We start from the raw sequence: 12856 nt of genomic DNA on the forward strand, positions 1-12856 counted from the left end.
ATATCACGAGTCTGTTTTCTCTGCACAAATTTAACTAAAAAAAGTGTATCTTTCACCCATTCAAACCATATCTTGACCCTGGTTCACGCCAAAATAATTCTCCAATCGACAATCTTCGTCCACCGAGATGGTGAACAGGTGGGGTCGAGGTTTATCCGTCTCAAAAACCCGGAGGTGGAGATGGAGGCAACCGCGTCGTATTTTCAGATATGGTTTCAGAGGACACCAGGTTCATAGGAACCATCTGTCGTAGATTTTCGATCATTTTGACTACTTCCACCATTTTGGGCCTCTGATCCGGCATTCTCACCACGCAGGCCATAGCTATTTGCAACATCTCAACTAAATCTTCTTCAATATTTGGATACCTCAGCAATTCCACATCGAACACTTCTGCAGTCCATTCTTCTCGAACGACCGAGTGCACCCATCGAACCAACTGAACCATCTCATCACCATTAGTCGTGTGGACAGGAGGTTTCCCCGTTAGTAACTCAAGTAGCATCACACCAAAGCTATACACATCGGATGGTTGTGTTGCTTTTCGGGTGTCTGTAACTTCCGGAGCACGATAGCCAGCTGCACGAGCAAGTGTTGGAGCTAATGAAGCGGCTATCGCTGACAGGCCAAGATCTGACACACATCCGTATTTTTGAGGATTTAGAAATATGTTCGATGATTTGACGTTTCCATGAACTAGCTTGCCCCCGTTTTCTCTATGGATACGAGCAATGCCCCTCGACGCACCAATGGCTATCTTTAGTCGAGTTTCCCAATCTAGAGGGCTCCGGTTTTCTCCTTGTTTTCCTGCATTTTTGGATGAAAATCACACATTGCCGCAATTATAGTCATTGATCGACAAGCTTATGCTAACTTTTTAGCATATGAATGTTAGATTTTAAAGTTGAAGAAACATAGTGAAGAGCACGCAACACAACCATATATATAATTTACGTGGTTCATATATGAAGGCCTAAATCCACAATATGTCTGGATAAAAATGGCAGCAAATCGTTCCTAATAACAAAATCACATTAAAAAAATATCCCAATCTTTCCAAAATATATTTCGAACAAGTTAAGACCATACAATCGCACTTGAAAAAAGGAAATTCCAACTATTAAAACATATGAACCATGCAGGACAAACAAAATCGAGGATCAAAACCATGAAAATCAGATTAAAAGTCGTACCATGTAACATTGAAGCTACACTTCCCTGACTATAATAATCATAGACCATAAGTTTCTCATCTTTGGAGAAATAGTAAGCCCTCAACTCAGTCACATTTTCATGCTTGATGCTTCCGATAACCTCCATCTGTTGCTCGAATTCCCTCTTTCCTACATATATATCTTTCAGCCTCTTCACTACCACCATTGTCGTGTCCTCTAATATCGCCTTATATGCCGTCCCAAACGTACCTTTCCCCAAAACTTCAGCAGAAGCCCTCAACAAATCTTCCAAATCAAATGCAAAGTTGCATCCCTCAAAGAAAGCCATCCTATTGCTGGTTTCTCGGTTACGGGAAATTGCCTTTTCAGGAGACATATCCCCTTTTTCTAATTTTCCACGGAAACCATCCACAGATTTTTTCCTGAGTAAGCAAACAAGTAACACAAAACCAAAAGCAAGAATCCCGAGAACAGAACCAGCTATAACAATTCCAAGCAAAGCCCTCTCACTTAATTTCCCACCATTTTTAAATTTTGGATTTTGATCACGAGGAGGCAGAACAAGAGGGGGACTAGTAACATTATACTCCAATAAAGACTCGTTATTACCAAAAAATGAGGATTTCGGGAACCTATGAAGTGATTCAGGCACACAACCAACAAGATTATTCTGTGACAAATTCAGCAACTGCAAATTCGGCAAATGCAGCTGAGGAATCTCACCAGAAAGTGAGTTGTAAGCAAGATTCAACGCAGTAAGCTGGTTCAAACTCGAAAGTGAACTAGGAATACTCCCGTTAAACCCATTGTTCGACAAGTCTACAAAAGTTAAGTTCCTCCAAACAGAGAAATCCAGAGGCAAGGGACCTGAGAAATTATTGTACTGCAGATAAAGAAAACTCAGGTTTTTGAGGTTACCAAAATCCATGGGGAAAGACCCGTTAATGCCATTGGATCTGAGACTCAAGATCTGCAACGCGGATAAGCGGCTCAAAGTATTATTTGGAATTGGGCCTTGAAACCCAACCCCTGGTAATCTTACCGATATCACTCGAGTCCCATCTTCACTGCAAGTGATTCCGGTCCAGTTCTTGCACACTCGAAGCTCTTCATTCCAGTTCAAGAAATGGAAATGCGGCATCTTGTTTACAAAATCAAGCAAAGCACGCTTGTCACTATGAATTACTGCTCCAGAAGAACTGAATCCTACAAGTGAAAACAAGAACATAACTCCCACAAGAAACTTCTGGTTCCCCATTTACTTTTTTTGGCTCTTTCTTGGCTCCAATAAATTTTTAAACTGTTTTTCAAAATAAAGAACCCATCTTTTCGTAGTTTGAATTGGTACTAGGACCTGAAACAAAAGCTGGGAGACAACTATTTATGTCTCTGTGCGCCGGCAAAAAAAAAGAGTGGCACCTTGAAAAAGTTGAGCAAGATTCTGGAAATGGGTTTAGGAATTGGAGCTGGGGAGATTCGGCTCAAAAGGGTGAGATTTTAAAGGAGAATTTAGAGTCAGAAGCAGAAGCAGAGCACTTTTATTTTTTGTTCTTTGTGCTTTTGGTATTGGTTTGAGTGGCAACAGCCCTTGAACTGGAAATAACTACTATTTATCCGATAAAGAAGAGATCGAAGCTAATAATATGACTCCTACTAATTTTGCATTCAGCGTGACTAATAAATTCCAACATCTCAACCAGTTAGCTTTGTGGTCTTTTCCATAGCTTTTTAGGACTCAAATTTCTTAAATAATTAAACGCATAATGACTACTTCCAAGATTTGACAAGAATCAAACCTACATACAACTTTCCAAAGCAAATTTCCCAAAAAAGTGTTCGAATTCAACCACTGTCTAAAAGAAAAATATATATAATTGATTGAAAATGCTCAAAGCCAGTCTGTTTCCAATTAATTCTAACCAAAACTATTATGTCAGACACCGATAAAAATTAAATTTCATTTAATTAGATACAAGTTGGATCTTCCCTGTAATTTATAAGTTCGCACTCAAAAACATCTTGTATATGATCCTGTGTTCAAATATCATGGATGATATTTTTAGACCTTAAACTATGCCTTTATTTTGATTCTCAAATTTTCAGCTTGATTTCAAGATTATTGTTTTGATCTTTAAACCATTTTAAAACAATGTTTAGTGGATATTGCAAATTGGACAATGGAATGAAATGAATGGTTTTATAGACCTCTCGCTTTTTCATCATGCCAATGCATGTACCATCATTTCATTTCCAGGCGATGAAAATGAAAAAGAGCATTGATTATAATGGTGATGAACATAAAGGCCACGATAGCAATCATGCCACACTGTACCTTAGTAAGAAAACATAGTAATTAGGTGTTCAACAAAGGTTTTATATAAAATTCGAACTAAATCATGTTATATTGGTGTCATAAAAATTTCAAATCAAATATAACCAAATCATGAATTTTTTTTTTATAATCAAACCATTAATTTTGATTTGGATGAGTTTGGTTCGATTTATTTTTATCGAACACTTGAATCAAACTAATTTTTCGATTTGAATGATTTTAAAATCAATTTAGACCGTTATTCATTGAAAATCGAAGGTTCAAATTGACTCGATTTCTGAACACACTTATTAAATACCACTAATTAATCAATCCATTCCTACCAAATATACAAATGTTATCCTAAATATATATACCATAAAATATGAAGTTTCTTTGTTTTTCACAAAGATTAATAATATCTTGAAAAATTCAATCAAAGAAAAAAGTTTTAGAAATGCATTTTAGTAATTTAAATTTAAATATTTGTTGTATGAGATTATTAATTTATGTTTAAAAGTAATTTGCAAACAATGAGATAATCTTGAGAGATAGTGATCCGACAAAGGCCGTGGGACCGCAAAATTTAATGATTTCACCATCACACTGTTGTGTCATTTGTAGGGTAAGTTAAGTTACAAAATTCCAGTGGGGACCCGAAATATATAAATATATATTTTATCAATGTTACATTTTCAGACATTGTTATCAATCCCATGTTTTGGATGGTTCTTCATTCTATTGCACAACACAAAACACACCAAATTAAATAATCATTTACGAGCAATGTAGGATATTCTCAATACGAAAGAAGATTAAATTGCATGAAATGAGAAAGAAATGTGTGCATAATTAAGCAAGCCAGAGAAGAAAGCCACCTTTTAACTTAGAAGGTGGCCCATGTGCTTCGTTCTTATCTTCTTGGCTTGTAAGGCCATCAATTGAGCAACACTTCGTCGCCTGCTAATTTCTAAGTTTGTCTACGAACTCTATGCCTTTAAAAAAAATATTACTTGATTTGTAAAAAATCCCGAATCCAGCCAAGCATTTGAGTCGTGGCAAATTAGCTACTCTCACAAAAAAAGGCTCCTTTTTATTTGCAACTATTCACTTGGTAGTTAGCATAGAAACCTGAGTGGAAGTTGTGGTTGGAACTTTGCGTTTTGTGCTCTCCATAACAAAGTTCTTTGTACCATCTTCTTTGTACACTTGTCGTGTCGATCCATTTATTTTGCTTTATTGGGTATTCCTTATTTTTTAGGTTGGAAATGAGAGGAGCTCTATCATGTGACGAACACAAGCCATGTGTTGGTGTCTTGCAAGTGTCATTTGGATCAAACTAGCTAGCCCATATTGACAAATTTGGTTTTTCTCTTTATTTGTTTTTGATTAGTCTATACCCAACGTTTTCTAAGATCAGGTTGCTTGATAGTTAGGGACGAAGTGTGGGCATACAAATTATCTCATTTGGTAGGCGTCGAAAATGTGAGAATAGCAGGAATTCACTAGATGGTCAGAGGGGCAACGTGCAAGAAAGTATAAAATTATTGTGGACATATTTTTGAATAATTTCTACCATAATATATATCACTAGAGTTGAAATTTTTTTTTTAAAAAAAAAAATCGTGGTTTTAAGCAAACGAGTACAATATATAGCATTTTCGCAAGAAAAATTGAAAGAATTATATATATTCACGTCACGTGTATTATTTTTTAAATATTAACAAATATTTGGCATCATTAAATTCAAGAAGTCGCCATATGTGTGTTAAATGATCCAGGATTACAAACCCATAAATAAATACTAATTCAAATAATGTATATTTTGTTTATCAATCATAGAAAAACTAAATCATTTTTACTCCCAAATCGGATCAGAAGCTGTTTTTAATATGGTGATCCAACGACTCTACAGTTCACAATATCATGATGTTGTGCACTTTAAAGGATCTTTCCTCGTATGTTCTATGCTCATAGATGTATGGTCATACTCAAATACACATCACATGACAAAAATCCACTTGACATAATTAGTAGGACAAATAAACATTCAACTATACATTACGAAGTATAGACAATGAGTCACCAAACATTGTAAAAAAGAGAGACAAACTAACACCAACAAGAAGCTCTATACTCAAAAGTTCAAATATTATACGCCTTTAAGTTTCACTCTCCCTTTAAAATACATATACAGTCGCCAAGTATTCTGAAAAATCAATACAACAATCTTCTCCTCCTTTAAAGAGAAAGATATCGAAAAAATAATTAGATGTTTTAAGTTCCATATCTTGCGGTTGAACAATGAAATCTCTGAGCAGTCATCAAAGAAAAGTTTCGGTCTCTCGAATCATCTTGACAACGTTTTCAGTCAGGCCAAAATCATACGGTATTATACAGTGTAATACAGGTTCGCCGCTTGAGATTTTTATCAAATTTACAATCTAATTATCCAGATGCACAAATGGCCCCTGCAGAACAGTAAATAACAGAATCAATCACTACAGTTTTGATATAATACATACAAGTATTGAGTATCATTTTTTATTCCGCATGCAATAGAAAACACTCAGCCCCATTATAGGAGAATAACATTACCAGAAGACCACAATGGTGGCATAAAGACGAGGAGACATTTTAGTATTGCTTTTAGCAATTGGAAAATGTTATCAATAACTGAATTGGGGAATGTCTTGACTGTTTGGTTTTGGTTATGTTTCAGAAGGGGTATTTTCTGTTGAGTTCTCCAATTTTTAATAGTTTGAGGGGTTTTAAATTTGAAAATATAGTTTATTGCGATATACGATAAAGTTATTTTTAGAAGTAATGAAAAATTGAATCGACATCAATAGACCCACAAAAAAAAAAGTGTAATGAAAATAGAATTGAGTGAGGCCATAGTGAAACCTGATGACCGGGATGAGCAGCAGAACTTCCCTTCGTCAACATGATTCACATCAAGCCCGATGAACCATGATCCGATAGTTATATCATCGTGGGCGTAACTATGAAGGATCAATCTGCAGAACACACAACCACCAAAACAACCATTAATATGAAATGATGTAATGTCATAAACAAGGATTGAGTAATGACACTAAAGGAACTTTACTGGTTGATTGAAATAAACCGAGCCAATGCTTGCGAAATAGCAATTACTTCACCAGATGCATGCTGAAAGTATCTGCTTTCAGGAAAGAATTAATTTCGAAAGCCATCAATCAGGAAGTCCATTTCAACTCCACAAACAAGCAAATGGAAATTAAAACACGAGTTCTAGGGAGATAGAATGAAGCAATTGTTAGTATTGAATGTTTTTCGTGTTGAAAGTTTACAAGAGTAGTCGCAAGACAAAAATGAAGCTGGAAAATCCCATTACTCACGATTTGCCATCCCCAAATTTCCACCAGTCAGGTTCATACCATTTGTGCTTCCTGTGCATCCAGGACAAAAATATAGTCAACAAAACTTTCAAGATATTATCCAGATTCCTTATTTAAAGAATAATACAATCATGGGATCAAATGAACTCACGGCAGAGAAAAAACTTCTCCTGACTTCATACATCCAATGTAGACACGAGGTTTATCCAAATGAGTTGCAAGCACAGCCCCAAGTGCATCTATACGAAATGAAATTATAAGGTGCCAATAGAAGCACTGATTCAAAACACCAATGTGGAAACATTGTACAATTTTTTCATTATGGAGCAAGTAAAGGGGAGTGGCTAAAACAAGAGATGTTTCTATTGCTCCCGTGATGTGACTTGCAACTTCAGGAATCAACAGGTGCATGAATTGCAAGCTAAAAAATCTATCATTATATCGAAAGATTCAGGTAAATAAATGGTTCTAATTCAATTGTTTTATAGATTCATCAAAGGAGTTTTCCGTGATGGGTGACATAGTAAATTTTTTTTCCAAATCTACAATGATTAAAAACAAGGTTTTAACCTGGAAAATACAAGATGATTTTATTAATTTGCCGGATGTTTCCAAAACATCAAGCAAAAAGCTTAGTAGTTCAAAGGTCAATGAACAATACCGATATCGAGATAAACATCATCATTGATCTTAGCATAGAACTCAGCATCCCACTGCTCCACGGCATGAATGAGGAACAACTTTGTCTTATTTGCTTTCTCGTCAAGAGATTCCACATAATTGTCCTGAAAAGAAAGATTCAAATATAAACAGTCAAGCATCTAAACAAAATCTATATTTGTGATCCAATACAAAATATATACAGTGGTTCATTGAGATACATCAGCATTTAGTGTAAAAGATTACTTCATTAAACAAGACTTTTTCATATAATATTTTAATTTTAAACAAAAGCTTAAGTGGTTTTCATATTGACATATAAAAGTTAGAAAGCAATGTTTTAATTTTAAAAACAAGTTCAAGCTAAAGCAATAAAAGCTACAATTTTTGGCTTCTTGATTTCAGTTTCCAAAAGCGCTATTCAAATTAAAAGAGCTCGATCAAACATCATATTTTCTTCTTTGAAAAATCTTCTCTAACCAAATGCCTTCCATATATAGTTAAACGTACACAGGAAAAGGGTGCACACCCGCCACATGCACGCACTATGAGTTAAGAGTCATCTAAACAGTGGGGGAAAGGATATGGCAGACCAGTTATATTGAGATAAGCTATAAATGTTCGAGAAATAGAAATGAAAAAAAGTAAAGGAAAAAAAAAGATGAATCTTGAAAAGAAAAACAAGATTGATCCAAGAAATAGGTGAGGAATGGAAATTGAGAGAAGAAACTTCCTAAAGACACATGGAAAGGAAATGCTTCACTTGCATGTGACAGATGGATTTCATCAACAGCCATTCACACAACACAAATGCAGGACCGGGGGTCCAACCCTTGGAGAGAAAGAATAAAAATGTGGTAGAAATTGAAAACCATTTCACTGACAATCCAATCATCCCCACAAAACAATTCCAGAAATAGTTTGTGAAATACAGAACCAAGTTCGTTCTCATGTAGTAGAAGTGTTTTATGACCAATTAAAATCAGATATGAGAAACTCAAAAGTACAAGAATCATGAAGTCATCAGTCTGTCTATTTTCATGGTCGATCTCCCTTTCTGAATTATCTCCATGATTTGAACTGCATTAATGAGTAAAACCATTTAATTTCAGCACTCTAAGGAACCCTTCTACAATTTTAATCAGCATCATATAGACCTCCTTCCTAAGACAAATCTTATGACAATGCCTTTTTCTTCCTCCAATATCTTGAGAGCAGCACCTGCATCAAATGAATTTTAAATTACCAAGTCTCATGAAGCAACTTTACAAAATAAAACTAATGCATACTATAACAGGATTTTGGTAAAAATGTTATTAGAGTGTGATAATCATGTCCATTTGACAGGGAGACCTCACCCCCTTCACCCCCACCCCACCTGAACACTTCCCTAAGCAGAAACTTTTGAGAGAAATAAGAAGCATATCACCGGAAAACAAGGTGACATAGACTTATTTATCCAGTGATTTATACCAGGAAGGTGATATGACTTACCAGTAGGCATCCAGGCCTTACGAATTGCATCTCTGTTGTTTTTGCGTCCAAAAGTTGTGACAATCCCTATCACAGCCAAAAGCTTTTTCTTTGCATTAGTTCCACTGTTTTCTGAGAGATGATTAGGCACAAATCCTTCCTGCCTAGCTTTCTCCAGCTCCACATGGAGAGCAGTTAATGTCTTCTGTTTTTCCCTGACAAACAAATCTAATTTACTGATGCAAATGCATCCACATAAACATGCAGTAGACAGATAAAAGAAACTACCTGCAAGAAATTATTTTTAATGTATCATCCACAGAAACAGAAGATTTTCCCTGACATAGAAACACAAAAGGATGTCATCAAGTTCAGCTGGAAAAGTCACCTAATCAAGAAACGGATATAAAGATATATGTCGAACAATAGAAAGAAACGGGACAGTTCTCAAATTGTCCAAGATCACCTAGTATATGATTTACTGTTGATCAACTCACACGGTATCGAAATCATATATAGTATCAGAAACAGGATACAAGTAACAAACTAGTCGAGTCATCAGATTTCTTGCAAACCGTTAACAATCCAAAAGGTTGCATATGAAAAAAGGAAACAAGAATAATGGCCACAGCCAATGAGAACGTCAACATAAGTCCTTCAACTAGACCTGTGATAATCTCCTGGATATGAAGTCATCCATAGCTTCACACTGAATCACAAAAAGTTTGAATAAGCTCGACACAAAAATAGTTTCTAAATGTGAAATTCAAGTCCAATCATTTTTTGACACCTCAGCATCAGATGATAACAAAGCAAAACACTGGCATACAGAAACGCGTCTCCATTTAAGTAAGTCTGGTATTTGATTACGCTGCTTATCTTCTTTTTTCTCTGTATCAGCATCCAGTGAGTGGTGTTACTAAAGCAGCCTACAAGTGCAGAGAAAACAATGTAGTAGGAAAAAAAGCCATTCTCTTATTCTTATCATGGACGAGTTCGATAGTCCCCTCACTTTATAGTGCTGAAAAAAATAAACTTGGCCACAAAATAAATGCTCAAAGTCACTCTAATTAATTAAATTGTAAGATCTAGCCGGTGTTGCGGGCTAGAGCATGGAAAAAGGCCCAGTAAAATAGGACATTCTAAAATAAAAGATAATTACAGCTAAATCACGTAATTTACCAGGCCAGTTCTTCTATCGAGCTCGTTAATCAAATAAACTCTGCTCTCCGCATCCTGCCACAACCTATAACATCAGATCAACCACAAGCATTAAAAAATAAATAAAAATGCAAAATGAGTGTGTTCGAATAAAGCACTGACCGTCCGGCCACATACAATGCTGCCATAGCCGCAAGCATCGAGAGCATTAAGAAGGAAATTCGACTCCCGAAGGAGGATAACCGTTGGTTCGATCCACGGCCACCCATTCTAGCCTTGACGGCGTCGTTTCCTAATATCAGCAGCACCAAGCTGGTGAATATTTTATTTGTTGCGCTAATTGAGTTTGAGACAACACACACAAAATGGTGTAAATAAATGAGCTTTCACTCTGATTCAGACGATATAACTGATTAATTGATTTTTTCGTTTTAAGATCTCCTTGTTAATTTCTTTATGAATAGTCTTTATATGTAAAACGCATCAATCCTATCGATATTCACAATAAAAAGTTATACTCTTATCATAAAAAATAATACTTTTTCATGAATGACCCAAATAATTGATCCGTCTCAAAAAATACGATACTTGAAACTGTTACACAAATTTTTGCTTTCTCTTTTATTCGAGGTCGATCCAAAACTGAACGGGTAAATTATTTTTGCCTTCTCGGAGGAGCCCACAGCTTGGACGTATAGTATACATGTAATATTATTGAATCTGATCATCAACTAAATCAATCGTTAAACTGTCAAACTAAGTTAATCATATTATGAAACCTTTCATGAGATCTTTATTTATTTGTAGATCATTATCAACATTACATGAGACTAGTCAAATTTCTGATATTTACAATAAAAAATAATACTTCTGACATAAAAAATAATATTTTTTTATAGATGACCCAAATAGAATATTTGTCTTATAAAATTGACCCGTATGATCGTTTTTCATGAGTTTTGTGCATTTATAATTGATTATTATTGAATAGTCAAAAGTTAAGTGATGTCCCTTCATGTTCTTTTTATTTGGGACATCGAATAAAGTTCAGTCACAAATTTAACTAATTATTTTTTAAAATATAACAAAAAGATAATTAACTTGCATTTTAAAACACTAGATAATGATTCTGGTAGATTTTTTATGGGAGGAAATATTTGCATTTTAAATAATGAGCGGATATTTATAAAATTTAATAATATTATGTACATACATTTAAAAACAAGATAATAATAGAATTGTTTTCCGAAAGGTAAATTTGAATCAAAATAACAAGAGTGGAATGAAAATATATTTTCCATTAAAAATTTAAAAATAATACATACATATATGTATCGTATATGCTTATTAATCTTTCTTGAGAATGGAATATTACCGAAAAAATATAAAACAAACATTCTGTCTATTTTCATGTCGATTCAAAAGAAAAAAAAAATAATTAATTTAAATCCGACATAAAGAATTTAGTGGTCTTTTTTTATTTATGCTGCTACTACTTTAGAACTTAAGAGATGAGGTTTATCTTTCACGATTGTACTTAATTAATACGATGATAGCTAAACTGAGCCCTACACTTTTAAGTTAGAGTAGGTCTCTTGTGAAACGGTCTCACGAATCTTTATCTGTGAGACGGGTAACCACTACCGATATTCACAATAAAAAGTAATACTCTTAGCATAAAAAGTAATACTTTTTCATGGATAACCCAAATAAAAGATTCATCTCACAAAATACGACCCGTGAGACCGTCTCACACAAGTTTTTGCCTTTAAATTAATAGTAACATTAATTAATTAATTGTTCAGAATATTAATGCTCATCTATACCATTAATATTTCTCAGAATGCGGTATTTTCAACAATCCCTTAATTATCAATTGATATTAAATTTTCAATAAAGTTATTCAAATGTGAAGGGTAGTAGAGTCATAAAATTTGTTTAAATTTATTATTTATTGTTTAAGTTATAAAATTATTAGAACGCACTTTATATGAGTCTATTTCACCCTTAATATTAATATATTATGCTATGTATATATTTTTTTTATGATTATACATATACTTCAGACAAAATTTCGGCCACACTGAAAATTTTTTTGGCTACGCTCTTGATGTTGACATATGCAAAACTACATCAACGCTCGCCACTCATGACCAAAAAATTAAAGTTACAAAAAATCGAAAGATATGATATTAAAGTTGAAATATGTCTATATATATATATAATCGTAAACATACTAGCATTCATAACACAATTTTTCTGATAATTCAATAAAATGTGATAATATTAAAATAAATGTTATGAAACGCCTTCATGATTGTAATTAAAGTGACAGACAACTTTAATTGTTAGAATATGTCTTCTAATTTTTCCAATAAATTAAATTTGTATAACATTTTTGTATATGATCATCATTATGACGAATTAAATATGAAAAAGAAAAAGTTGATAAAGCGAAATGAGGAAGACAAAAACTTGTGTGAGACGGTCTCACGAGTTGTATTTTGTAAGACGGATATCTTATTTTGGGTATCCATGAAAAAATATTGCTTTTTATGCTAAATATATTACTTTTTATTGTGAATATCGGTAGAGTTGACCCGTCTTACAGATAAAGATTCGTGAGACCGTCTCACAAGAGACCTAATCAATGGGGAAAGCAAGTTATTTCTAGACTAACCATCCGTCCACTA

General features: G+C 34.2%; 2 protein-coding genes across 4 annotated transcripts; both read right to left on the minus strand.

Moving 5' to 3' along the window:
* Positions 1-156: 156 nt before the first annotated feature.
* Positions 157-3014, minus strand: LOC140968019 (probable inactive receptor kinase At4g23740). The gene is made up of 2 exons (XM_073428855.1): positions 1194-3014; positions 157-807 (listed from the first exon to the last, which is right to left on the minus strand). The coding sequence occupies exons 1-2, from the start codon at positions 2431-2433 to the stop codon at positions 161-163; spliced, it is 1887 nt and encodes a 628-aa protein (XP_073284956.1). The 5' UTR covers positions 2434-3014; the 3' UTR covers positions 157-160.
* Positions 3015-5494: 2480 nt separating this feature from the next.
* On the minus strand, positions 5495-10568 carry LOC140968017 (hydroxyproline O-galactosyltransferase HPGT1-like). Of its 3 annotated transcripts, XM_073428852.1 has the most exons (12): positions 10326-10566; positions 10185-10248; positions 9291-9340; positions 9024-9217; positions 8687-8750; positions 8537-8609; positions 7531-7654; positions 7021-7108; positions 6870-6920; positions 6599-6670; positions 6394-6506; positions 5495-5957 (listed from the first exon to the last, which is right to left on the minus strand). In XM_073428852.1, the coding sequence occupies exons 1-12, from the start codon at positions 10430-10432 to the stop codon at positions 5935-5937; spliced, it is 1023 nt and encodes a 340-aa protein (XP_073284953.1). In that variant the 5' UTR covers positions 10433-10566; the 3' UTR covers positions 5495-5934. The 3 variants fall into 3 exon arrangements, with proteins under 3 accessions (XP_073284953.1, XP_073284954.1, XP_073284955.1); XM_073428853.1 differs by lacking the exon at positions 6599-6670 and having other exon boundaries at positions 10326-10568; XM_073428854.1 differs by lacking the exons at positions 5495-5957; positions 6394-6506 and having other exon boundaries at positions 6611-6670; positions 6822-6920; positions 10326-10565.
* Between the last annotated feature and the right edge of the window lie 2288 nt (positions 10569-12856).

The sequence above is a fragment of the Primulina huaijiensis genome, unplaced genomic scaffold (genome assembly GCF_012295235.1).
Source record: "Primulina huaijiensis isolate GDHJ02 unplaced genomic scaffold, ASM1229523v2 scaffold32015, whole genome shotgun sequence".
NCBI classification, from domain to species: domain Eukaryota; kingdom Viridiplantae; phylum Streptophyta; class Magnoliopsida; order Lamiales; family Gesneriaceae; genus Primulina; species Primulina huaijiensis.

Bases quoted from the DNA above. Each gene is read 5' to 3' on its own strand.
- LOC140968019 (XM_073428855.1), bottom strand. From the start codon at position 2,433: ATGGGGAACCAGAAGTTTCTTGTGGGAGTTATGTTCTTGTTTTCACTT. The intron at 808-1,193 runs GTACGACTTTTA...CCAAAAATGCAG, and splicing joins TGTAGCTTCAATGTTACATG to GAAAACAAGGAGAAAACCGG.
- LOC140968017 (XM_073428852.1), bottom strand. From the start codon at position 10,432: ATGGGTGGCCGTGGATCGAACCAACGGTTATCCTCCTTCGGGAGTCGA. The intron at 10,249-10,325 runs GTCAGTGCTTTA...CTGATGTTATAG, and splicing joins GCATTGTATGTGGCCGGACG to GTTGTGGCAGGATGCGGAGA. The intron at 9,341-10,184 runs GTAAATTACGTG...TTTCTATGTCAG, and splicing joins TCGATAGAAGAACTGGCCTG to GGAAAATCTTCTGTTTCTGT.